The sequence below is a fragment of the Podarcis vaucheri genome (genome assembly GCF_965113315.1).
Source record: "Podarcis vaucheri genome assembly, chromosome: 13".
Lineage (NCBI taxonomy): Eukaryota > Metazoa > Chordata > Lepidosauria > Squamata > Lacertidae > Podarcis > Podarcis vaucheri.
The window spans coordinates 44,741,725-44,767,178 of record NC_138751.1 but is presented as its reverse complement, the minus strand read 5'-3'; the positions used below and the strand labels follow the sequence as shown (position 1 = coordinate 44,767,178).

General features: G+C 46.8%; 1 protein-coding gene across 1 annotated transcript in view; it reads right to left on the bottom strand.

Moving 5' to 3' along the window:
* Positions 1–3,455: 3,455 nt before the first annotated feature.
* ITGA2B (integrin subunit alpha 2b) overlaps positions 3,456–25,454 on the bottom strand; it is a 43,936-nt gene continuing 21,937 nt past the window's right edge. The window contains 18 exon segments of the mRNA XM_082195203.1: positions 3,456–4,120; positions 4,993–5,115; positions 5,902–6,006; positions 6,672–6,785; positions 8,167–8,277; positions 8,876–9,028; positions 11,194–11,299; positions 12,731–12,811; positions 13,859–13,938; positions 14,045–14,128; positions 15,096–15,243; positions 16,277–16,344; positions 17,870–17,995; positions 18,812–18,963; positions 20,250–20,305; positions 21,077–21,175; positions 23,267–23,312; positions 24,818–25,000. Of these exon segments, the coding sequence (XP_082051329.1) occupies positions 4,061–4,120; positions 4,993–5,115; positions 5,902–6,006; positions 6,672–6,785; positions 8,167–8,277; positions 8,876–9,028; positions 11,194–11,299; positions 12,731–12,811; positions 13,859–13,938; positions 14,045–14,128; positions 15,096–15,243; positions 16,277–16,344; positions 17,870–17,995; positions 18,812–18,963; positions 20,250–20,305; positions 21,077–21,175; positions 23,267–23,312; positions 24,818–25,000 (1,895 nt within the window). The 3' untranslated portion in view covers positions 3,456–4,060.

The following is a 25,454-nucleotide window of genomic DNA, read 5'->3' as shown; positions in this document are numbered from 1 at the left end:
CTTACCTCACCTAGAAACTGTGTCCAATGCCAGGGAATAGTCCTGGGCAAGGGGGGGGGGATAAAAAAGTTCAGGGGAAGGGAGGGGGTGCACTGTGCCTCTGAGCATGTGCAGAACGTGAAGATTGTTCCAAGTAAGCCTCGCCCTCTCCGCAGGGCTCAAGAGGCGCCTATCTGTGGATTGGCTTCCCCTCTTCTGTTTCTTCTCCAAGGCTATTTTCTGGGTGTTCAAGGCGGTCTTCAAATGCGGAGGATTGGTGGGTAGCGGGACTTAGCAGCTTTCTAAGATTGATGCTTTTGAATTATGGTGCTGGAGGAGACTCTTGAGAGTCCCATGGACTGCAAGAAGATCAAACCTCTCCATTCTGAAGGAAATCAGCCCTGAGTGCTCACTGGAAGGACAGATCGTGAAGCTGAGGCTCCAATACTTTGGCCACCTCATGAGAAGAGAAGACTCCCTGGAAAAGACCCTGATGTTGGGAAAGATGGAGGGCACAAGGAGAAGGGGACGACGGAGGACGAGATGGTTGGATAGTGTTCTCGAAGCAACCAGCATGAGTTTGACCAAACTGCGGGAGGCAGTGGAAGACAGGAGTGCCTGGCGTGCTCTGGTCCATGGGGTCATGAAGAGTCGGACACAACTAAACAACTAAACAACAATAAGATGCCAATAAGGGACGCAGGTGGTGCTGGCGGTTAAACCACAGAGCCTAGGACTTGCCGAACAGAAGGTCGGCAATTCAAATCCCCGCGACGGGGTGAGCTCCCATTGCTTGGTCCCTGCTCCTGCCAACCTAGCAGTTCGAAACCACGAAGTGCAAGTAGATAAATAGGTACTGCTCCGGCGGGAAGGTAAACGGCGTTTCCGTGCGCTGCTCTGGTTCGCCAGAAGCGGCTTAGTCATGCAGGCCACATGACCTGGAAGCTGTACGCTGGCTCCCTCGGCCAATAAAGTGAGATGAGCGCCACAACCCCAGAGTCGGCCACGACTGGACCTAATGGTCAGGGGTCCCTTTACCTTTAAGATGCCAATGTGTACATTATTATAGAATCGTAGAATTGGAAGGGACCCCAAAGGTCATCCAGTCCAACCCCCTGGAATGCAGGAATCTCAGCTAAAGCATCCAAGGCAGATTTCCATCCAACCTCTGCTGAAAAACCTCCAAGGAAGGAGAGTCCACAGCCCCCCACCCCCTTTTCAGATATTGGGGCATGTAGAGCCAACGTATTGAACATGCATGACCAGGGGAAAAACCCTCAAAATTACAATTCTTTGATGGCTCAAAGCTGTTTCTGTGTTTTAATTTGTTTTATGAGCAGAAGTCATATCGTTTTGCTTTCACATGTCCTACTCAAATATTAACAAATCCCAGCACACCTCGTCTGCCTGCTACATGCATTAAACGGCAAGAAATGTTCCTTATGCCTCCCCACACCTCAGAATGCCATCTCTCCCAGAATTAACAACAACAGGTCAATGTTCATTTGCATCTTGCCCATTCAAACAAAGGCTTCAAGCTTTAATCAACTAATTGGCACAACAAATAAAGAAAGGCTTAATCCCAGATTAGCAGCTTCCCCCACTCCCAAAATATACAGGGGTTGTCAGGAAGTAACAAGCAGGAGACTCAGAAATCTTGAAGGGCCCAGACTGATTTGTTGTTCAATTTACTGTACATCCGAAGCTAGCAGACAATTTGGCTTCTGCACTGAAACTAGGGGGGGTTTCTTCTCTCTCTTCTAACAATAAAGAACAACAGGCAGGTGATGTGATTGCTTTCATTGCTCATGCATTTGGTTTTAGCTGCTGCTTCATAACATTGTTAATTTTTTTGGTTCTTTAATTGTGTATGTATAAATGCAGTGCTTTTTTATATATAGGGGGGTAAGGTGCCAACAAAGGTCCGTATAGTTAAAGCCATGGTTTTCCCAGTAGTGATGTATGGAAGTGAGAGCTGGAGCATAAAGAAGGCTGATCGCCGAAGAATTGATGCTTCTGAATTATGGTGCTAGAGGAGACTCTTGAGAGTCCCATGGACTGCAAAAAAATCAAACGCATCCATTCTTAAGGAAATTAGCCCTGAGTGCTCACTGGAAGGACAGATCGTGAAGCCGAGGCTCCAATATTTTGGCCACCTCATGAGAAGAGAAGACTCCCTGGAAAAGACCCTGATGTTGGGAAAGATGGAGGGCACAAGGAGAAGGGGACGACAGAGGACGAGATGGTTGGACAGTATTCTTGAAGCTACAAACATGAGTCTGACCAAACTGCGGGAGGCAGTGGAAGACAAGAGTGCCTGGGGTGCTCTGGTCCATGGGGTCACGAAGAGTCGGACATGACTAAACGACTAAACAACAACAAAAGGTGCCAGTAAACACCATAAAGTTGTTCATACACACACACACACACACACACACACACACACACTTTGTTCACTGCTCTGGAATCTATTGGATGAAGGGTGGTATACAAGTGTTTGAAATAAATAAATGAATTCTTTAAAATGGATCCTGCACAATACTAATGGGTTTCCAACTACTGGTGAGACAATTATAGCTCCCATGTTACAGTAATTGAAATACAAAGCTGGTAGAAAAACATGGTAAAAGTAAAACCCCAAGAATTAAATGGTATATTTCGTTTATTAAACAGCAAAATGCATTTTACACTCAATATATTATGTCCCATGCCTTCATTAGCCTCCGTATGAGCTCAGCAGATCCCAGGGCGTGGCGCTGCATGGAGGAATAGAATCACCAGCAGCCTTTTCTGCCCTTCCAGCTCAACAACTTCGGGAATCAGCCCAAAATGGTTCTCCTCTCCTGCTGAAAATTTGGACTTGTTTGAAGCCACAAAGAGGAGATGAAAGGCAACGTTGCTAGTGCAAGAGGGACAATTCCAAGATCATCTTTGCATCTTGGAGGAAATGGTCACAACTGGGGAGCTGATCAGAAATGGGCACTGCTCCTTGATCATATGGAGTCTACAGATCATCTCTAGGAGAGTTCACATGCCTGTTAAGATTCACTCCTAAAGAATAACTCTGAAGCACCTGAATGGACCAGCCTCTTATAGAATGACAAGGAAATGTGGCACATGATGAATGGCATGGACAAGCGCAAATATAATTTACAGTACCAAATTTTGAACAGAGTATAGGCGGCAATGGCATCCTTCTTCTGATTGCTTTCATGATGCATCAAGTATTTGGCATGTTTTATGTACAAGAAGATCAAACCTATCCATTCTGAAGGAAATCAGCCCTGAGTGCTCACTGGAAGGACAGATCGTGAAGCTGAGGCTCCAATACTTTGGCCACCTCATGAGAGGACGAGATGGTTGGACAGTGTTCTCAAAGCTATCAGCATGAGTTTGACCAAACTGCGGGAGGCAGTGGAAGACTGGAGTGCCTGGTGTGCTCTGGTCCATGGGGTCACGAAGGGTCGGACACGACTAAACAACAACAAAATTTATATTATGTATATTCTCGAAGCTACCAGCATGAGTTTGACCAAACTGCGGGAGGCAGTGGAAGACAGGAGTGCCTGGCGTGCTCTGGTCCACGGGGTCACAAAGAGTCGCACACAACTAAAAACGACTAAACAAATGTATATTAATGGAATTAATTCTGCACTTTAAAAAAGAGTGCTGGGGTTTTTTCCTCCCTACTTGTTTCTCCAAGCCCTATTTTTTCCACTTAAGAATTAGTGAGCTTTTGCTTTGTTTTTAATTTAATGGATGGCCCGTGTCTTCCAGTCAGGACCTTGTTTTTAAGGGTGAAGGAATCACTCTTCTGTGGCGCTAACCATGAATGTAGATACTGCCAACTGCAGGCATCTATTTAGCAAGAGAATGGGATGTGTGCAGAAGTATAGCTGAGGAAGGGTATTAAATTGCGGAGCAAAGAGGAGGGGGGGGGGTCTCAGAAAAAGGGTCTAGCTGACATCTCCTTTGGAACAGGGAGGGATGGATCCAGGCAGAAATGAGATCACATTGGCGGGCGTGTGTCTGTGTGAGGATCACCCACTACTGCTCCTTCCCAGATGTTTTTGCCCCAGGGTTATTGGGACAATTGTTCCTCTTCCTCTGTGGGTGGTCGCTTCCTCTTGAAAAAGCCCGTCTATTAAAAAAAAAAAAAAGAAATAGGCTTCTTTGAACTGGTGAAAGCCTTGATTGGGCTGCTGTTCTCAAAATAAACACATAAGGCACTCAGAAGTATGCTGGGGTTGGCTGATCTGATCAAAACAACAACAACAACTCCTATTTGGGGACTTCCCTGGCTTTTTTCCGGCCCACGTAGGACCAGTCTGGATAGTTGGCCTTGGTGAAGATTTGACGTTTTCATCCCCCAAAAGTTTTTGATTTGAGTTTCTACTGAAATGAGCCTGCATTTTAATGTTGTACTTTAATCCTGTTTTTAAGTTGTATTTTAATCAATTGTTTTTATACCTGGTGTTGAAGGGCCCTAAGAATATTGCTCTATATATGATCCCAAAAACTCTTTGAGGCATTTTCTCCTCTCTCAAACCCCCCTTCTTTTAAGGCCTGGAGCCAGAAGAGCAAGGCTTTTTTTCCTCCCCTCCTAGCCGCCCTGAGCCCGGTCTTGGCTGGGGAGGGCAGGGTATAAATAATAATAATAATAATAATAATAATAATAATAATAATAATAATAATAATAATTACTATTATTATTATTATCTGTCATGGAAGTTTTAGTTGAGATTCCTGCATTGCAGGGGGTTGGACTAGACACTTGGAAGTCGCTTCCAGTTTATAATTCTATGATTCTATATACCACTGCCTCCCCAATGAGGCATGTTAGTTACTGCGACATCCGACCTCCCATGAAGGCTCATTTTCTGCAGGGGCCAGTGGTGCTCCTATTTTTGTTAAGCCCCAGCTAAAGCCAAAACCACTGGAATATTGGCACCCCATGTGGTTGGTCCACTTTGCGTCTAGGCCCAGAATTGCCCGCTCCGAGGTTTTGCTTACCTTCCAAAGAACAATAATGAAGATTGCAAGGAGGAAAAGTCCGACCACTATAGCTGCTATGATCCACCACACAGGAATATCCCTCTCGGCAGCCGGGTCTACCCACTCCACCAGTGTCTTAGTCTGGGTGGGGCAGGGGGGAGGGATAGGAAAGAGAAAGCCAATGTGAGCTGAACCCTCGTCTCCCTGATGCAATTGAAATAATGGAGGGGTTTTCATGCCCAAGTAAGTCTTTTATCCCCAACGCAGATAACAAAATGGATGAGCTCCTCTACCTTGGGCAGATTCAGGTGATTCTTGTAGGGTTGGCAAACACCAGTTATTTAACTGCCATTCAGGCTTTGGCCTTAGAGTTTGGAACTGGGTACTTTGCGAATTTAACTAGCATTTTGAGCCAATTTTGGATGCAGGTTAAGATCCAGTGAAGGGACGCGGGTGGCGCTATGGGTTAAACCACTGAGCATCTTGAGCTTGCCAATCAGAAGGTCGGTGGTTTGAATCCCCGTGACGGGATGAGCTCCCGTTGCTCGGCCCCTGCTCCTGCCCACGTCAAAGTGCAAGTAGATAAATAGGTACCTCTCCGGCAGGAAGGTAAACGGCGTTTCCGTGCGCTGCTCTGGTTCGCCAGAAGCGGCTTAGTCATGCTGGCTGTACGCCGTCTCCCTCGGCCAATAAAGCGAGATGAGGGCCGCAACCCCAGAGTCGGCCATGACTGGACCTAATGGTCAGGGGTCCCTTTACCGTAACCTATTCTTGAGCCACAGAAAACCACAAAAGGGGAAAGTGCTCTTGTGCTCAGGTCCTGCTTGAGAACAGGATGCCGGTCTAGAGGGACCATTGGCCCTGATCCAGCAGGACTGACGTTCTTATGCAAAGCTGAGTTTCAGCTGCACCGATTCACTGACGTACCAGAGAGGATCCGCTTGGCAGAACATCCGGCTGAATGCGGTAGGGCATCCCTGAAGTGTTGAATCGGGCCTGAGACTGGATGAGGAGTTGCTCCTTCATGGGGTGCTGTGGTAGAAGAGACCATCATGGATTACCTGAGCCCTTATTATGGACCTGCCATCAGGGGCGAGCTTGGGTGACCTTTTGAAATACGGTGCCCTGTGCGAGGCCAAAACATAGCGCCCCCAAATGGCGCTGGCTTCCGGGTTGGGTGGTGGTGGTGTTTAGAGGTCTGCAACTCTTAGAAATAAGAACCTGGACTCAGACTATGCTTGCTAAGCCTTTAATAGCCGCTAAGCCTTTAATAGCCGCTAAACCGCTAATAGCGCTAATCCGCTAATAGGGTTGCTTCGCAAGACGAAAAAACCGCTAGATGAAGAGACTCGCGGAACAGATTAATTTCGTCTTGCGAGGCACCACTGTACTGATACTGATACTGATACTGATATAGATATAGAGATATAGAGGTAGATATAGATACACACACAGACACAGACACACAGACACACAGACACATATATTAAAAACATGCCCCCCAAAACAAATAGAATATTTCAAAGCAAAGTGTAAAATGAGAACAATTAAAATTTCCCAAAGGCACTGAAGTGCTTGCAATATTGGAGCCAGGCAAGCCTCTCCAGAGAGGGGGTATTCCAAAATCAAGGCAGTCTTGTTTTCTAGGAAGGGAACTCTCCGCCTCCCCATCCCTTGCACAGAAGCTCCTTCCTTACCTCCAGGAAAGTCTGCAGCCACAGCACTGCATGGATGGTCACCATGGCTCCTTGCCCTTTCTCCAGAGTCCCCACTTGGCAGCAGATGACGGCACAGTCTTGGCTACTACAGTTCTGCAGGCAGGTTGGATCAAGAGAGTTGAGTTAATTTAAACTGATGGAGTTATTCAGCCTGCAGGATGTATATAACCTGTGGATATACACAGGGTGCAGTCCTAACCTCCAGATACAAACTATGTGTATGTGTGGGTGTTTGTATGTGTGTGAAGTTATGGAATTCTGTTTCCCATTTCTTCATTGCTCAGTCTTCTACGTTTTCACATCAGTTTTTGAACTGGTTTCAGTCTTAATGAAAATTCATTAGCTTTCAAAGCAAATTTCTGCTAATATACACATTTTTTGCAGGCACGTTGACCTAGTATGCATCATCATTATTATTATTTGCAAATCAAGTTCCCCTAATATACTGGATGCTCGTATGTCATTTATATACGCATTTCTATGCACACTTTACCTCTGATGTTTGCATTTTGGTAAACTACTCGGCTGGAGAACTGCACTGAAAAATCTGGGGAAGGGGGAATTCCAAAGGATGGTTGTGCTTCCATTCGTGCGTTGTCTTGGAAAGGGAAAATTAGGTAGGTTCGCCTTTAAAATGCGAACTGAATCATATTTTTGGCCCATTCCATGTCAAATGATATGCCTCTGCCAGGGGAAATTCAGGGCCATGGATATTGCTGGCAGACTTCCAGCAGAGGTGGTACATGCCAGAAACCACCCATTAAACTCAGTGGAGAGGAAGGGAGGGGGAGAAAACTGCCCACTCGGCCATGACAGATCATAGGATAATTCTGTACCAACTAACATAAACTATTAGCAATATAGACACCTCTGGCAGGGAGACCATATGTTGGATGCCGCAGGGTGTGTAGCATGTGACTAAACTATTCTGGCATCACATTATGCACACTTAGGCTGCGTACACACCATACAGTTAAAGCGCATGATTTTCCCATAAGACTTCTGGGAACTGTAGTTTAAGGTGCTAGTTTAAGGGGTAAACTACAGTTCCCAAGATTCTTGGGGGAATCGTGAGTTTTAAATGTATGGTAATAAGTGCCCCAATGGCATAGTGGGACCATAGAATTGTTCAGCTCAAGTTGAAAGTGTAAATTTAGTAACTATGACATTTAAGTATTGAAATTTAAAAACAATCAAGTTCCTAGATCTCTTGAGTGCAGAGGTGGTTTTCAGCTAGCTGTTTCAATCACACTATGCTGAACTGCTACCATATGAGGGCTTCTACACGAGCAGAATGCTTGCCTCATTCATTTTCAAAACAATTTTGCACAATAAGTCGCTCACCCCAAGTTTACAGATCGGACAACTGAGGATTAGCACGAGTGATGAGCAGCAGGGATATATGAACCCAGATCCAGTGACAACCACTTTAAATGACACTATGAAGTCCATCCCATTTCCCAACAAGTCTCACCACCACAATGGGTTCCTGCAGCGCTGCTGAGTTCACATCCCGCCTCTCACGCAAGCGCCGTGGTTGGGCAGTCATATTGTAGCTGGGAGCAGGTGTGGGCTGAACTTTCAGCTACAAGGGAAAAAATAGCATTCAGGTGAAAAGCAGGCAGCCATATTGAAGGGAAGTTTTTAATGTGTGACATTTTAATGTATTTTTAATCTTTGTTGGAAGCCGCCCAGAGTGGCTGGGGAAACCCAGCCAGATGGGTGGGTACAAATAATACAGTGGTACCTCGGCTTACATACGCTTCAGGTTACATACGCTTCAGGTTACAGACTCCGCTAACCCAGAAATATTACCTCGGGTTAAGAACTTTGCTTCAGGATGAGAACAGAAATCATGTTCTGGCGGCGCGGCGGCAGCAGGAGGCCCCATTAGCTAAAGTGGTGCTTCAGGTTAAGAACAGTTTCAGGTTATGAACGGACCTCTGGAATGAATTAAGTACTTAACCCGAAGTACCACTGCAAATTATTATTATATTATTATTATTAAGGCAGAAGCAGACCAGGAAAAAAGGCAACTGATAAGATAAAGGGGATGGGGCAACTCTCCTAGAAGGAAAGGTTGCAGCTTTTGGGACTTTAAACTAAAAAAAAGGAGAAGATTTGATAAAGGTGTTCTCAGGCCCTCCATCCTTTGCTCTCCCCTTCCCAGAGGCTGCTCCTACCTTCAGAGGGTTGGTGTCATTCGTGGGTGAACAGGCGATGTTGCCTTCCGTGCTCACCCTTGCGATGTAAAGCAGGAAGCCTTCCCGGAAGTGGCTGGGGAAATCCACAAGAAGCTCAGCCCCAGATACAGTGCTAGGGCCAGCATTCTGCAACTTAGAGAAGGACAAGGAAGGAAGAGAGGTCAGCAATGGGGAAGACGTTGTCGGTTTGCATTTTTAGTACAGAAAGTATTGATCTGCTGTGTAGAGATCTTTCCTATTCTAATTAATTCAAGAGGGTTCTAGAAGCTTCTCTGTGTGAAAGAAGCAAACAGAAGGTTCGTGATGTTTGGGTTATTCCTTCAGAGAAGCTGGCTGCAGCTGGCTTAAAATAGGCCAGAAGGAGACTGAGTTTCACTTTCTCTTTCTATCTCTCTTCCTTCCGGTGTGGTGTTCTGTACATAGTATGCTTAGTGTTGAGGTTTAGACTTATAAGTTATTGTAAGTTTAAGTTAAGTTTGCTGCAACTGAATTTCTTATGGACAGTGCCAATCCTGAATGTATTGGATTTGTGACCATTATGCTCATTTGCCTTCAGCAGCAGTAAAGTTCTGCTGGATGAAATATTAATCACCTCTGGTTTATTTGGGGGGGGGGTAATTCTGCAACGTGTTTAAGTTTTTATTCTGCTAACTATACGCTGGAATCTGCTCTGGATCAATATTGAGAAGAATTCCACGACAGACATATCCACAGTGGCATGCCTTCCAACTTCCCCCCCAAAATAGCGGGATCACCACAAAAACCCTGAAGCCATCACGGCCTCTCAATTTTTCACACAGCGTTCCAAATTCCAAAGGGGTCTTTTCCCTTCAGTACAGCATTTCAGCGTGTTACCAGAAGCTCAGATCCGTGCATCCCTCTAACACATTTCTTAGATCTATGCCTCCCGCTCTGCTCCCTTCCTCCCCATTCAATATGGCGTCACTTCCTGTTTTCATGAAAACAAGATCCAATTCACTTGAATGCCCCATAGAAAGTTTTTCACTGTTTCCCCACTCCCCAGTCCGTCAGTCTCCCCTAAAGAAAGTGGGGCATAGGGGGTGTGGCCTGTCCGCAAGGCCGCGCCAGGGAATTGTGAGTGTTGACATTTCCATTCCACCTTAGGAACAGACATGGGATTGTTACGTGTCACATGTCTGTTTACATTCCAGCACAGCTTGCTGGGAACTTCCGTTGTGTATAGCTTTTGCTTTTTGCTGTTTTCTCTGAGACAACATGAGAGAGAGAGACATGTTTCTTTGTCCTGATTTATGCTTAATAAATCTGTAGTTGTAGTATGCTTCCACAGGCCTCACGCCTATTCTGTGTGCAGAGTTCGATCTGCTGATAGTGTGCCCTGGCTGTGAAGCCCGGGTCACTGATTTACGTCGAAGCAGAGGTGATGGTCTTATCTAAGTTAAGTTTATTGTGCATAAAATGTTATGTGTGCATGCATTGTATTTGAAAACTGATGTAAAGGTTTGCATTAGGCAAATCCGCTCACCCCTTTGGGTGGGGCGGCGTTGCGGGACAGAGGAAGCTTCATTGGAGCCCTTACGAGGGAATTGAAACTGCAATGCCCTTCCTGATAGGTGGAGGGGGCATAAGCCCCTGCCACTTATCAGGAACAGGATCCTAGCCTGCATCCTGCTTTGGCGAATAGGGTTGCAGGCTGGGACTTGGGCTGTGCCAGGGGACGGAGTCAATGGAGCCAACAGTGGGCTTCCCTCGGATTCACCCTGTTACGTACGGAAGTTCTCACCCTGGGCCAGCAGGGGGATACTGTAGATAGTTATGCAAATAAGGGATCGAAAGTGACATTCATTGATTGGATAGTTTTAGAAAATTGTTACAGTTACGTTGTACTGGAGCTCTATATAAGCAGGCTGACTGAACCCTTCAGTTCAGTTCTGTCCTGGCCTGTGAATAAACAAGAGCTGTTTGAAGAATCGCTGTGTCGTCTGATATGTTCACCCACAACTTAACAGTCTTCACAGCGGGACGGCTGGAAGGGAACGGCCCAGCAGGGGCTAGCCAGCTAGTCTCCTGGCCCTCTGCACGCCAACAGTGAGTGCCAAAGAGCAGCCATGACAGTCGCTTGACTCTGGCTTGCTTTGTTCAGCCACTGTATCTGCATCTCTGCCCCAGTCGCTAAGGGGAGGTGTGCAGGGTCGAGGGACACACTGATGAAGAATATGTCCCTATTTTCATCTGAGGAATATTGGAGTGGGTGCGGTGGGTTGGAGTGTTGTCTCTACACCCCTGTGCATCCAGTTCCAACCTGTGTTTCTTTGTACCTGGTAAACATGTTCAACTCTTGGTCCGTAGTCATTTACGTCCTTGCTTGTGTTCTTATAGTCGCCAAAGGCCAGTGGGACCACAACGACATCTGGGGCAGACCTCCTGGGGAGGAGAGCATGGAGAGAGCAAGGATGAAAGTGACCCCCCCTCCCCCGTCACGGGACACATACACGCTTCCTCCTGAAGCAAAATGCCCTTCCCCACTGATATTCCCAGCAGCTCCACTCCACCGACACCTCCTGCCCACAAGGCCAAAGCAGCCGGATCAACCTTGTAGGACCAGCAGAATCAGGTGAGAAAGCTTTCCCCCCACTGTTATCACATCAGGATGGCTTTGTATTTCTGTAGTAGCTGGTGGACACTGGGTGGAAGACAAGGAGCCCAACAGCAGATGGCGCCACAGCCAACAACAGGCAGAGCCAATTCGTTCAGGTTTTGTCCCTGGCCTTCTTCCTGTTGAGTTCTACAAGGGCAACACTGTGGGCTCGTCCCCATTTGTCCTGCGCATAGAAAGCACAAATCCAAGAGGTTTCCTGCATGCCCTATGTTTTCTATGCACAGATCTGAGTGGTTTTCTGTTTGCCCTGCCACTTTCCCCAGGAAAACCCACTCTTTGACACTGAATTGGAGCAAATGTCAATCCGCAGAAAACCTGACAGATGTTTGCTCCGATTCAGCAGCAAAGAGTGGGTTTTCCCAATGGAAAGCGGTGAGACGAGCAGAGGTACGGATGAGCCCTGAGACTAAGGAAGAGAAAGTTGATATCGCTGGTCTGGTTGTAAATATGAAGGCAGGCAAGTGGGGGCTGGCTGGGGGACAAATGAGGTTGGTGGGGCAGTGCCCCATTTATCCTCATAGGTCAGTCTCCACTGGTTTACATATATATGCATCTCTCTGTGTGTGTGTACACACACACACACACACACACACACTGTTATGAGTTTGTGGAGTGCACGGACCCCCCTTCTAATTCCTGGGTGCCAGACACTGGATTTAGCATGTTAAAATGCAAGCCAGGAGCCAGCCTGGTATTGGAGTGTCTCTTTGCCAGAGGACAACTGCACCCTCAGCTCAGAATTACCGGTAGTTAGAAAGACAATAAGTAGAGTTTTAGAGCTGGAAGGAGTTGTTTTTAGAATTCCAGTTGCTTAGGATATGAGCTGAAAGATAAAATAGTTGCAGTCTGTAAAACAAACAAGCTCAGCAGAGGGACAGATGGCCGTGTCTGATTTCTTTTTGGATCCAGGATTGCAGCAATGGGAGAAATGCTGTGAACCCCTCCAGCGTAGGCTCAGGTTGAATATATGTGTAAATAAACCATCTATCATAAAGACACCACAGGCCCTGTGTAAGCGCCTGGAACCCCTGGAACCTCACACCACTCAGAGACTGGGTGTCTTATGATATGTGGTCTATTTACACATATATACAAGCGTGCAACAATATATAAACATATACACATATGCGTTAATACTAATACAGACAGAAATCCATCTATCTGCAAATCTCCCCTCATCCATGTGACTTACTCACCCCAGCAGTTCCATTCTTGCAGCAACCTTGACCGGCACCTGCAATTGTTCTACGGCGCTATTGGGGTTGTTGCTGTTCTTGCTGTGGGAGAAGGTGGGAGTTACTGAGCGAGTGCCACAAGAGTGTTTTCTCAAAGCCTGGAGTCCAGGCTTTGGACATGAAAAGTCTTGATATGGAAGAGGAACAGAGATGCAGCGATTTGGGAAAGCTGCCTGTAGTTTTCTGCCTTGCAGCAGTTTAAAGTGTTGGTGCTGACCCTTAAAACCCTAAACGGCCTTGACCTTGTATACTTGAAGGAGCGTCTCCACCCCCATCGCTCAGCCCGGACACTGAGGTCCAACTCCGAGGGCCTTCAGGCAGCTCCCTCACTGCGAGAAGTGAGGTTGCAGGGATCCAGGCAGAGGGCCTTCTTGGTAGTGGCACCCGCCCTGTGGAAGGCCCTCCCATCAGATGTCAAGGAAATAAACAACTATCTGACTTTTAGAAGACATCTGAAGGCAGCCCTGTATAGAGAATTTTTTAATGTTTGATGTTTTATTGTGTTTTTGATATTTTGTTGGGAGCTGCCCAGAGTGGCTGGGGAAACCACGTCAGATGGGTGGCTAACAACAACAACAACAATTTTATTTGTATGCCTCCCATCTGACTGGGTTGCCCCAGCCACGCTGGACAGCTCCCAGCAGAATAGTAAAAACACGATATAACATCAAACATTTAAAACTTCCTTCAGATGTCTTCTAAAAGTCAGATAGTTGTTTATTTCCTTGACATCTGACGGGAGGAGCCCTGACTTGGGGAAAAAGTTGGCAACTTCATATATACAAGACAGCTCCCCTTACATACCCTGCCAGATGGGTGGGGTATAAATAAATTATTATTATTATTATTATTATTATTATTATTATTATTACCGTATATCTTTTTTTGGGGGGGGGAGAATAACTAAACAGGAAAGGTGCCTGCTTATTTATTTAGAAAATTTCTCAATTGGTTTGGTTTTCAAAAGAACCCCAAAACAATATACAGTACTGGAAGGTTGCTGGCTGTACCACAGATGGGGCTGTGAGTTTCCTGGTATGAGGACTTGGCTTCAGGGGTCCAGGAGAGTGGGGCAGCGTTGACTGTTACCTTCTTAGCTGCAGCATCAAAGTTATGTTATCACTGGCCTCTTCCAGCTGGCTGACACTTAGCTCCACATCTACCTGGATCTGTAAAAAAGGTGACAGACAGGGGGAGAGGTTGGATGTCTGTTGCATCCAAGAAAACTGTACGCCTGAGTTTGGCACTGCTCTGGTTAAGAAATCAGCTACATACCGTCGTGTTGGATTTCATGGGGTTGCCAATTTCACAGGCCACCAAGCGGGTCTCGTTCTCCTTACGGGTGTTGCAAATCAACTTCTGCAGAGAAAGAGAGAGGGAGAGAGAGCACAGGTGACTTCACTGTCAGCCAGGTGAATGAGCAATATGAAAGGCTGGCAATGACCTGGAGAGTGTCCCTATTGCTGCAAATAGAAGAATTAGGCCTGGGCCACCAATTGGTATATTCATGACCACAGCCGAGCTACAAAACAAGGGTATTGGAGCCTTTTCTAACCCGCTCAGTCAGAATTTTGAGTTCTGAAAGGGCTGTACCATTCTGCAGAGGACCACTTTGTCCTTTCGGACCTCTTTCCTCCTTCTTTGGAAGTTAAAAGAGATAAGCTTTGGCAAGCAGGAAGCTGCCAGGCAGCCTAGAATCCTCAGAATTTGCAGGAATAGAGGAAATATGAAATACCTTAATAATATCTTAAGGACGCTTCTGTGAAGGGGTGACTGAGAAGATGAAAATATGTACGCTGTATTTTGTGGCTTGGCTCAAAAGGACTATTGTGGCGAAACATATTGGTGTTTCGCAACTTTCTGACTAGTTGCAGGACTTAGCCAGACCTAGCAGAGTACACGCAGAATCCACATAAGCAACTGGCGACTTGGCTGCAGACAGGACAGACGAAGCAGGAACCAGGAACTTGTAGTTGGGTGTTTATTATATACAGTGGACTATTTACAGGAACAGAACACAGATCTTTAGCTAGCTCTCTCTGACACGACTCACAACTCCTACACTGACATACAGAACTCTGAACCTTTAAACTCTGAACTAACACATTCCAGTTAGTAGGCCATTAATTATCACTCCCTTGAGAGAGCTTGACCAATCAGGGAGTTGTCTCCATGTCTCTGTTATCACCAGGCAGACTTACTCCTTCAGATTGCCTTCTGGCTGGCTGCCAAACCTTAATTGACTCTGTGTGAGTAACTGCATGTACACAGTTTCCCAACAACTATAACTCAGCAGCGTGGACCAGCTACGAGTGAAAGGTCTTACCTGCCCGTCGCTGTTAGCTGTCTGGAAGTAAGTTCCGTGTGGCAGCTCCACCACCAGCTCTGCCTCATAGGCTCCTTCACCAGAATTCATCGCCGTGGTCTGGAGGAGAAGCACATTCTCTGCCCCAATTAGCAGGGAGCCTTCGTTCCTGAGACACAACCGCATAGCAGGGGTGGGATGCAGGGAGAGAGACAGAGCCAAAGTTATAAGAAATGCCTTTTGCTGTGCATTAGGAAATCACTGTATGAAAAAGAGGGAGCTGCAAGATTCAGGTTATATTTCATTGTTTCAGCTGAGCAATCATGACAGCTCACCCCGGGTGCCTCCAGGCTGTCACCATCTTGCAGGGATCTTTAGGTTTGCAAAGTTAAAGCAGATTAAACACTCTCTTGGCCTGGTGCAGCAAATCCACTAGAAACAGACACAGAGAGAGGCTTTCTGCAGTTAGGAAAGTGATGGGGAAATGGTCTGAGAAGTGTGGGATGATGAGCGAACAATGAGTAGGAAGATGTGCAAACCGCCACGCAAGCAAATCAGGGTGAAGCAAATCATTGTCATATAACTGTCCTGCAGACAAACAAAATTGACTGCTCCCTGGACACAGTCTAACCATTGCATATGCTCTGTGTAAGAGGAGTATGATGAATGCTAAATAAGCAGGAGGTTTGAAGGAGCCCAAAATGAAACACAGTGAATGTAGCAGTAGTTTGTATCACACCATATAAATCTGCCCAGCCCTTCAGATCAGTATCAGAACTCCTATTCTTCCATTTCCCATTAAGGTCAACTAGAGTGGTGGGCACAAGAGACAGGGCCTTCTCAGTGGTGGCCCCATAACTGTAGATCTCTCTTCCAAGGGACATACATTTGGTCCCGTCAGTTCTGTCTTTTAAATGGGCCTTTAATATAAAACCATGTGCACCATCTTGAGATCCTTGGAAGAGAAAGGTAGTATATAAATGTAATAAATAAATAAAATAATGTCCATAGCATTTTGCCTTCCTGCTGCCCTGGGCCACTACAGCCTCTCACATACCACACTTCTATAATTAAAAGGACTGGGATTCCAGATTCAAGGGAGATCTGAACCCTGAATTTTCTCATTTTGGACGACAGCCCCAGGTTAGATCACCAGGACTAGCACTCTTGAGACTCAAGAAGAGACAGCTGTTGGTGCTTACGTGTGAGCGGAGAGTCGGAGGTCTGGGATGCAGATGTTGTCTTCTCCACAATCCACAATGATACGGGTCTGTGGGATGTAACAAACAGGCAGAGCTTTGACTGAGTGATGAAGAATCCCAACCTGGAGCCTCAGCACTTTTCCTGCTCTTTACCGCTAAATCAGAACAAACAGCAGTCCACGGAAAATCTGAAATGTGGTTTGTTCCAATTCAGCATTAAAGAGTGGGTTTTACTGGGGAAACCGGGGCTCAGATACAGAGCCTTAAAGCGCCTAGAAAACATGGGGCAGGAAGGAAGTGTGGAAGAGCCCTGATGTGGGTTGGGAGTGATGTGTTCGAGCTCAACATAAAAGATTGCAGAAGGATCCCATTGCCCTGTAGCGCAGATGGGAAATCAACATGGTTATCTGTCATTCAGATACAGTGGTACCTCGGGTTACATACGCTTCAGGTTACATACACTTCAGGTTACAGACTCCGCTAACCCAGAAATGGTGCTTCAGGTTAAGAACTTTGCTTCAGGATGAGAACAGAAATCGTGCAGCAGTGGCGCAGCGGCATCAGGAGGCCCCATTAGCTAAAGTGGTGCTTCAGGTTAAGAACAGTTTCAGGTTAAGTACAGACTTCCGGAACAAATTAAGTACTTAACCCGAGGTACCACTGTAAACAATTCGATCTCTCCATAATTGTCTAACAGCATTAACCGTTGAGAGTGCTTAGGGGGAATAGAGTCCAGAAAATATAAATGTCAGTGCTTATATCCACCCCCCACCCCCACCCCTGGTTTTGGCTATCATGCTTTCAAAGCTCGAACTCAAGTCTTCAGCATTGTGAGGGAGAGGACTCCCTGAGCATGCGCAAAGGGCAATTCCTTACAATTTCATACACACAACCAGGCTCATATTCCTGGGATCAGGAAGCTTGTTTTCTGGCTCAGAGGATGCGATTCGAATTTAAGCATTTTAGCACTTGACTAAGTGACAATTTTGTTTATGCATTTGGGGCAGCTGTGTATTGCAGAGGGTTGGACTAGATGATCCTCAGGGTCCCTTCCATCGCTGCGATTCTGCAATTCTGTTTGCTAGCTTATTTCAGCTTCAATAGGCTCCCAGGGGTGGCTTAAAATTACAAAAAACGCAAAGGAAGGAAATCAAAATACAGTGGTGCCTCGCAAGACGAAAAGAATCCGTTCTGTGATTCTCTTCGTCTAGCGGTTTTTTCGCCTTGCGAAGCAAGCCCATTGACGGATTAGCGGATTAGCGCTATTAGCGGCTTTTAGCGGCTTATCTGCTGATCGGATCAGCTGATAAGCGGCTTAGCAGCTTAGAAAAAGGGGGGAGGGGGGGAAAAAACAGGAGAAACTCGCAAGACATTTTCATCTTGCGAAGCAAGCCCATAGGAAATTCGTTTTGCGAAGCACCTCCAAAACGGAAAACTCTTTCGTCTAGCGAGTTTTCTGTCTTGCGAGGCATTCGTCTTGCGGGGCACCACTGTACCAGAACACAAAAGAAATACAGAAGCAGACAGCGGCTTTAAAACAGTGGAATCAAAGTCATACAGTGCCAAAGCTTTGAGGCTGGTGAGGCATCTCACCTGATCCTGGACAATTGTTTGGCCAGACAGCACAGGCTTCATCTCCCCGTCTGCAGATGCCGATGCCAAACTGAAGTTGAAACTCACGACAATGGGACTCAGTTTGTCCTTGAAATCGGCCTCCTCCTGTGGGAGGCAGAGAAGTGGCTCAGAGATTCCCCCTAAGGCTAGCTCATCTTTTCACTTCAATTGTTCAAAGCGCAACAGCTCGGCATTAGATAAAGGTAAGACTCCTCTCCTGGTATGCCCCACAGAGAAACTTACGGTCTTCAAATAAAAACACCTTGAAGGTCCCAGGCCACAGAGAAGTTAGGCTGGCCTCAACTAGAGCCAGGGCTTTTTCGGCTGTGGCTCCGATCTGGTGGAACGCTCTGTCACAAGAGACTAGGGCCCTGCGGGACTTGACAGCTTTCCGCAGGGCCTGCAAGACAGAGCTGTTCCACCAAGCCTTTGGCCAGGGCACAGCCTGACTCCCTCCCTCGGCAATCTTCGCGGAGCTCTGGCCCAATGGTTGCCAGTGGCTTGATTTGAATTAATTTTATAATGAATGATTTTAGAGTGTTGTTTCACAGAACAACAAACAAGAAGAAGAGGAGTTTGGATTTGATATCCCGCTTTATCACTACCCGAAGGAGTCTCAAAGCGGCCAACAATCTCCTTTCCCTTCCTCCCCCACAACAAACACACTGTGAGGTAAGTGGGGCTGAGAGACTTCAGAGAAGTGTGACTAGCCTAAGGTCGCCCAGCAGCTGCATGTGGAGGAGCAGGGAAGCGAACCCAGTTCACCAGATTACGAGTCCACCGCTCTTAACCACTACACTGGCTCTCAGAACAAAGCAGAATGAGGTGAGAACCGTCCAGTATAAATCTACTACTCCTAAGGCTTCCCCCTGTACACTTCCAAAAATATATGAAGTGCCATGCTCTGCCCATGTCTCATACCCGCAGGTAGGCATCAACATCTTGGCAGGTTTTGGGTTTCTCTCTTGACAGTTTCAGCAGGAACGTTTGGCTCGATTGGCTGGTCGGCTGCAGCAAGACCCGTCGCCCGTATTTCTGCTTCATTCGGTCCAGCTGCAGTTCAGCATTCAGGTCTAGCAGAATGGTGGTGGGGAGGGAATTAGCAGAAAGCAAACGCAGCAGGTCATCAAGAGCGAGAAATGGTAACGTTAGGCAGACACACTTGTTATATTGTTTTATGGGTCTGTGAAACGCCATTTTTATATTTAAACCATCATATCTAATTTAGCATCTGCTCTTAAATTTTTGTTGATTTCGTCCATGTATTGTTGATAAAGGTGTCTCATGTACACCTTTCAGATCCTTAAAAAAAAAAATTAAGCAGTTTATAAATCCATAAATGGAAAATAAAATAAACAAACACAACCGGTGCTAATTTTGCACCCTTAGCTGGGATAGCAAAATAACACCTTTCCTACTCGCTGGATATCAATGTCAGGAGTTCAGCCTACACTCGAGTAGGACCCTGACAGAGACACATCCCCAACTGACATGTTCCCTCCCTCCTGGTCGATCGTTCGGGAGCTTGATAAGCTTTCTTCAGCCTGACCATCACGGCAAACAATGCCAACCGACACCGGCACACTTAGGGATCCGCAGAGCTTGTGCATCATGTGTAACAGGCCTCAGCAACTCAGCATTTTGGCTAATCTACTTTATTTACATATAAACACACACGGAGCTCTGCAACATGGCTCCCTCTTTCTCTAGCATCTGACAGCAAAGAGAAAAAGAACAAAGGACAATAGCCCCACTTCACGGAACACAGTAACACAAACATCCTGTCTCTGTCACTTCCCACTCCGTGGAGTTAAAACATATACCGCCATGTGATGGACAAAAATCCCATGACTGCAATCATGGATCAGGAATTCTAACAATCAAGAGGTCTGGAGCAAAACACTGTAGGGTTCCCTCCACTTCCTAGCTCACTGCTACTGGTGGCTGCATACTTACCGTAGCCACAGAAGCACGCAGCTGCAGCGATCGAGGAACTGTACTCCTTCATCAGCCAAATTCCTGGACTATGTCCCAACAATAATTTTTACAGACCAGCATGAGTGACTTCCCTCTTAGTGCGATAGTAGACACCTTTACTGCCGATTGTGTGAATGCAGCAGATTTTTATTTTCTCCGGAAATGTCTTGAAGTGGAACGAAAAAACCTGGAAATCCTGCCTGACCACTGCCTCCACCTCTGTAAAACCTATCATTCATAAACAGAGGCAAGCTAGCCTCCGAAACAGAAAGATGGCTATTTTCTGTAAGTTTCGTCCATTCTGCCAATCTCATTCTCCCCAGTACTGCGGCAGCTTGACTACAAGACCTCCACCTCTTCCAACAGTCAAGGCAACACTCACCGACATTCTGAGGAATCCTCTTTGCTGACACTTCGGCACATATCTGGATTGTGAAGCTGCATTGAAGAGAAGGAAGGCAATGAGGACTGTTTCACACATGATGTGGCTGATGAGTGTACAATTGACTGGGAGCCGGCGTCCAACTCTGCCTCCCTGAATGACCCTTGTTTGTTTGCAAACGTGTGCTGGCCACACTTTACACTTTTTTTGATGGGCCCAGAAACAAGTAATTTGTGATTCCCCCCTCTGCTGGTTTAAACAGGTTCCTCTTACACTATATTTCCTCTCCCCACCCATGCCCAGTTATGTTCTGAACTTTTTCTTTTTAGAGAAGATGGTTATTACTAGTTACCCAGTTGGAGAACAGCCTTTACCAAAGGTGTCGTGGGCTTTGAAGACGCTCAAACTCAGGACGCAAGGGAGAAACGTGCTAAGAGGAAGGCACGCTTGGCAAATCCACACCCTGATCAACTCCCGCCCGGAAACCAATGTCCCCACTGTGGAAGGACGTGTGGATCCAGAATTGGCCTCCACAGTCACTTACGGACTCATTGTTAAAACCATGTTAAGGAAGACAATCTTACTCGGCTACGAGTGATCGCCAAAGAAGATGATTTTTAAATGAGGGGTAATTTCAATTATCATTTTGTTAAGGTTCCAAGAAGATCCCCGAAACCAATTTCCAAAAACAAACTACATCCTGCAAACAGGAAAACCAACGGCATACCTTGATTGTTTTTGACATGTCTCGTTGATTTTGAGCACAGAACCTGAATCTCTTAGGCTACAAAGGGATCTAGATTCAATGCCCTTCCCACCCGGCTCACCAGTTGACTTGTACTCCTGCTACCGTACACGATTTCTCCTCTGGGTTCAGCGCACCTGGCAGGACCATCTGGGCTTTGAGAAACATGACCGGCTGAGCTCTGAGAGGGACCAAAAACAAAAACCTAGTGAACAAGGGTAAGCAGGCAGGAAGTTCCAAGAGTGACAGGAGCATTTGCTGATTCCTTAGTCAAACAGCACTGGCAAAGTGTTGGTGACGAATGCACGAGACCTCAGTGCTGCAAAATCTACAACTTCCAAGGAGCTTAGGACACCTTAAAACGTCAAAGCCCAGGCTGCCTTACCCTAACTTGACTTGCATCCTTGTACACAAGAGCCGGTCACCTTGCGGCCTGCTAGATGCTCAGCTTGGTCAAAGAGGTGTTCCTGAGAGATGGTGCCATGTATATAGGGCAGCAAGCGAGAATGAGGTGGCTCATTTAAGGGAGAAGGAAACCTTTGGTCAGCTGAGGAGGTGGATTCAGTACGCAACAACAGGGTTGAGGAACCTGTAGCTCTGTGGTGTGCAGTTAGTGTTGGTGCTGACCTTTAAAGCCTCAGCCCAGTATACCTGAAGGAGCGTCTCCACCTCAATCATTCAGCCTGGACACTGAGGTCCAGCGCCAAGGGCCTTCTGGCAGTTCCCTCGCTGCGAGAAGTGAAGCTACAGGGAACCAGGCAGAGGGCCTTCTCAGTGGTGGTGCCTGCCCTGTGGAACACCCTCCCACCAGATGTCAAGGAAATAAACAACTATCTGACCTTTAGAAGACATTTGAAGGCAGCCCTGTTTAGGGAAGTTTTTAATGTTTGATATTTTATCAATTTATTGTTATTATTAATATTCTGTTGGGAGCCACCCAGAGTGTCTGGGGAAACCCAGCCAGATGGGCGATGTATAAATTATTATTATTATTATTATTATTATTATTATTATTATTAGACTAGGGGGACTAGGCTAGTCCCCTAAATGTTCCCCTGTCACCTCCTTCCCAAAGCCTGGGAAGCTTCTGCCCAACTTATGGAAGGGAGGCGTGATGCTCACACACGCAACGTCATGATGTGGAGCCCCTGCCCTCCAATCGCTGGCGCCCCTGACCCTAAATGTTCCTCTACAAGAAATGTCACTGCTCTAGCCCTCCAGATGTTGGGCTCCATTTCCCAACAGCCTCTGTCAGCATAAGAGTTGCAGTTCAACAGCATCTGATATATGCAACTGAAAATGAGCTAGTGACTGTCACCGACTCCCCTTCTTTCTGCCCACAGGGTAGTTAAATTATGGCCACTTCTGCAGATGTCAAGGCATCATCATCATCATCATCATCATTATTATTATTATTAGAATTAGAATTAGAATTTATATACTGCCCTATACCTGGGGGTCTCAGGGCTGTTCACGGAATAAAACCAAGATATAAAAGCACAAAATACCTAATAAAAATAAAAACAGCAACCCAATATCCCCCTACACACAAAAAAACACATTTTAAAAGGGCATAGGATGTAAATCGGATTAACCAAAGGCCTGGTTAAAAAGGAACTTTTTTGCCTGGTGCCTGAAGGTGTACAGTTTTAGCTTGGTCTTCGAACAGAATGAGTTCCAGAGGTCTGTTCAACTCCCGGAAACCAAGGCGTAGCTTATGATTGGCTGCAGGAGCGTCCTGCAGCCAATCAGAAGCCACAGAAGCTGCGCCGGATGTTCAGCTTCAGAAAATTGAAAACCGAAACACTCACGTCTGGGTTTCAGTCGTTCAGGAGCTGATTTGTTTGGGAGCCAAGACATTTTAAGATCCAATGTACGACTGTATAATGAAGGCGCCAGGAAAACTTCCCTGGGGAGAGCATTCCACAGATGGGGAGCCACTGCATAGAAGGCCCCGTTCTCGTGTTGCCACCCTCTGAACCTCTCATGGAGGGCACACGAAGGAGGGCATGGAGTGAATCCTCAGGGTGATGCAGGCATAAAGATCTTTCTTCTGACAACCATCTTCCCCCACCTCTACCAAACTAGGAGAACGATCGTGGTTCCCTCCTAACCCTTTCAGTGCTGGTTGGCTGAAGAGCTTGAAATGGAAGCACAGGGGTGTTGCTTCAAAAAGCAGGGGCCTAAACTGGGAGGGGTGGGGGAGCATTTATAGGCAACAAGGTCTCCAGGGAAATCTCGTTCCACTGGTCTTGGGGCTCCATCGACCCACCTGTACACAGTCACTTTGCTGGCTCTGAAAGCTCCCACCAGCACATCTGTGAAGGGGAACAAGACAACCAAAAAAAGTTAGCAGTCCACCAATAGCTCAGTTGGTTAGAGCATGGTGCTGATAATGCCAAGGCTGCAGGTTTGATCCTTCTAAGGGTCAGATGCATATTCCAGCACTGCAGGGGTTGGACTAAATGATCCTCAGGGTCCCTATCAACTCTACAATTCCATGATTCTACGATTCAGTGTTGCAGCATCTCACCAAGCTGCCTCGGGTTCCCAGTTCTGCTCACTCCACTGATGCGATTAGGAATTAAGTTCTACAAAACCCAAGCAAATTTTGCACCACCTGCTAATTAAAACAACCCTTGCAAAATCCAGACTTTTTTTATTCAAAAAATAAAACTATTTTCAGCTAATATATGTTATGCTATCCAGATAGGATCACCCAATGAAAGAAGCAAATATAAAAGAGAAGCTTTGTATCATGACAGCGGATTCCATGAACGGCAAGGCAATTAATAAACGTAAATACCGTATTTTTCGCCCTATAGGACGCACTTTCCCCCCTCCAAAAATGAAGGGGAAATGTGCGTGCGTCCTATGGGGCGAATGCAGGATTTCGCTGAAGCCTGGAGAGCGAGAGGGGTCGGTGCGCACCGACCAAAAGGCTATGCCAGATGTCCTGTACTCTTCAAAAGGCTATGCCAGATGTCCTGTACCTAGAAGAAAAAAATGGGGCATATAATTACCGTATTTTTCGCCCTATAGGTGCGCACCGACCCCTCTCGCTCTCCAGGCTTCAGGAAGCTATCCGCAAGCCTTGGGAGCTCGCGGGAGATCCCGCCGGGGTCCCTAGGCTTGCGGATAGCAGCCTGCACCCTGAGCAGCGCGCCCCAGGCTTCAGGCAGATATCCGCAAGCCTGGAGAGCCCCACGGGAGTTCCTGCCGGGCTCCGAAGGCTTGCGGATAGCAGCCTGTTCTGGGGGCTGGGGTCGGGGGAAGCTCGGGCTTCCCCCACCCCAGCCCCGCGCCTGGGGGGGAAAATAATTTTTCTTTATTCCCCCCCCCAAAAAAAACTAGGTGCGCCCTATGGGCCGGTGCTCCCTATAGGGCGAAAAATACGATAATTATATGCCTCATTTTTTTCTTCTAGGTACAGGACATCTGGCATAGCCTTTTGAAGAGTCAAAATTCTTTCACAAGTTAGGGCTTATCCACACTTTCCAGGTACGGTCCTTGGTTTTAAAGCTCAGTGCCCAAGCCCCCCCTTTTTTTCTTGCTCTAAACCTTTTATTGTGAAAAGCTGCTCTTTGAAGCTCAATTGGAGCAAATGGAAATCTGCGGGAAACCCAGATTGACGTTTGCTCCGATCTAAATACTAAAGAGAGGGTTTTCGCAGGGAAAGAGCAAGGCAAAATTCAAGCATGGAAAACCCTTATTTAATACAGGCGGCAACCCATTTGCACAGGGGTCCCGTTCCCAGCCCCCACAAACATAAGTGCCGTGCCCCACCCTCATTCCTCCTGCTTCTGCTTCCGTTGTACGTTACCAGGGTAGCCATTTGCATCAATGTCCACAGCCCCGCGTATGGCAAAGCCAAACCCAGCCGGCCCAGAGAAGGGACTCTCAAGAATCTGGGTTGGCGATGAACTCAAGCCCTCGTGGTGCCCTCGGTAGATGTAAACACGGCCACCTCCATCTTGGCCGGCGAAAGGGGCTCCGATGGCTATGTCTGTGGAAGGAAAGAATGGGTTGGAATGTAAATGTGACAGAACCAAATCGATAAGGTGAAGTCACCCATTTGGTCAGAAAGGATGGCGGGGAAACGGAGGTAAGCAGAGGAAAAGCCCATGACGCAGAAACAGGTCAGGTAGAAAAGGCGTCTGTGTGGCGGGGAAGGCAAAGGTCTCCCACACTCCCAGAAAAGGCAGGATTCAAATACCAGAAGGGGGACCTGAGGCTTAAATTGAGGGTTTTCTGGGTACTCCCACATTTGGCTCTGGGGAGGATGTGAATTCTAACACAGCTCACTGGGTCTCTTTGTCTAACCCCCCTTGAGCATTTTTCCTTGGCTGGAATGCTTCTGAAAACGTTTCTTGCTTGCCTCCATGAGGAATGTGTAAGTGTGAGTAGGAACAAGGTTTGGTATCTACGCCCTTGTTGTTGTTGTTGTTGTTTAGTCGTTT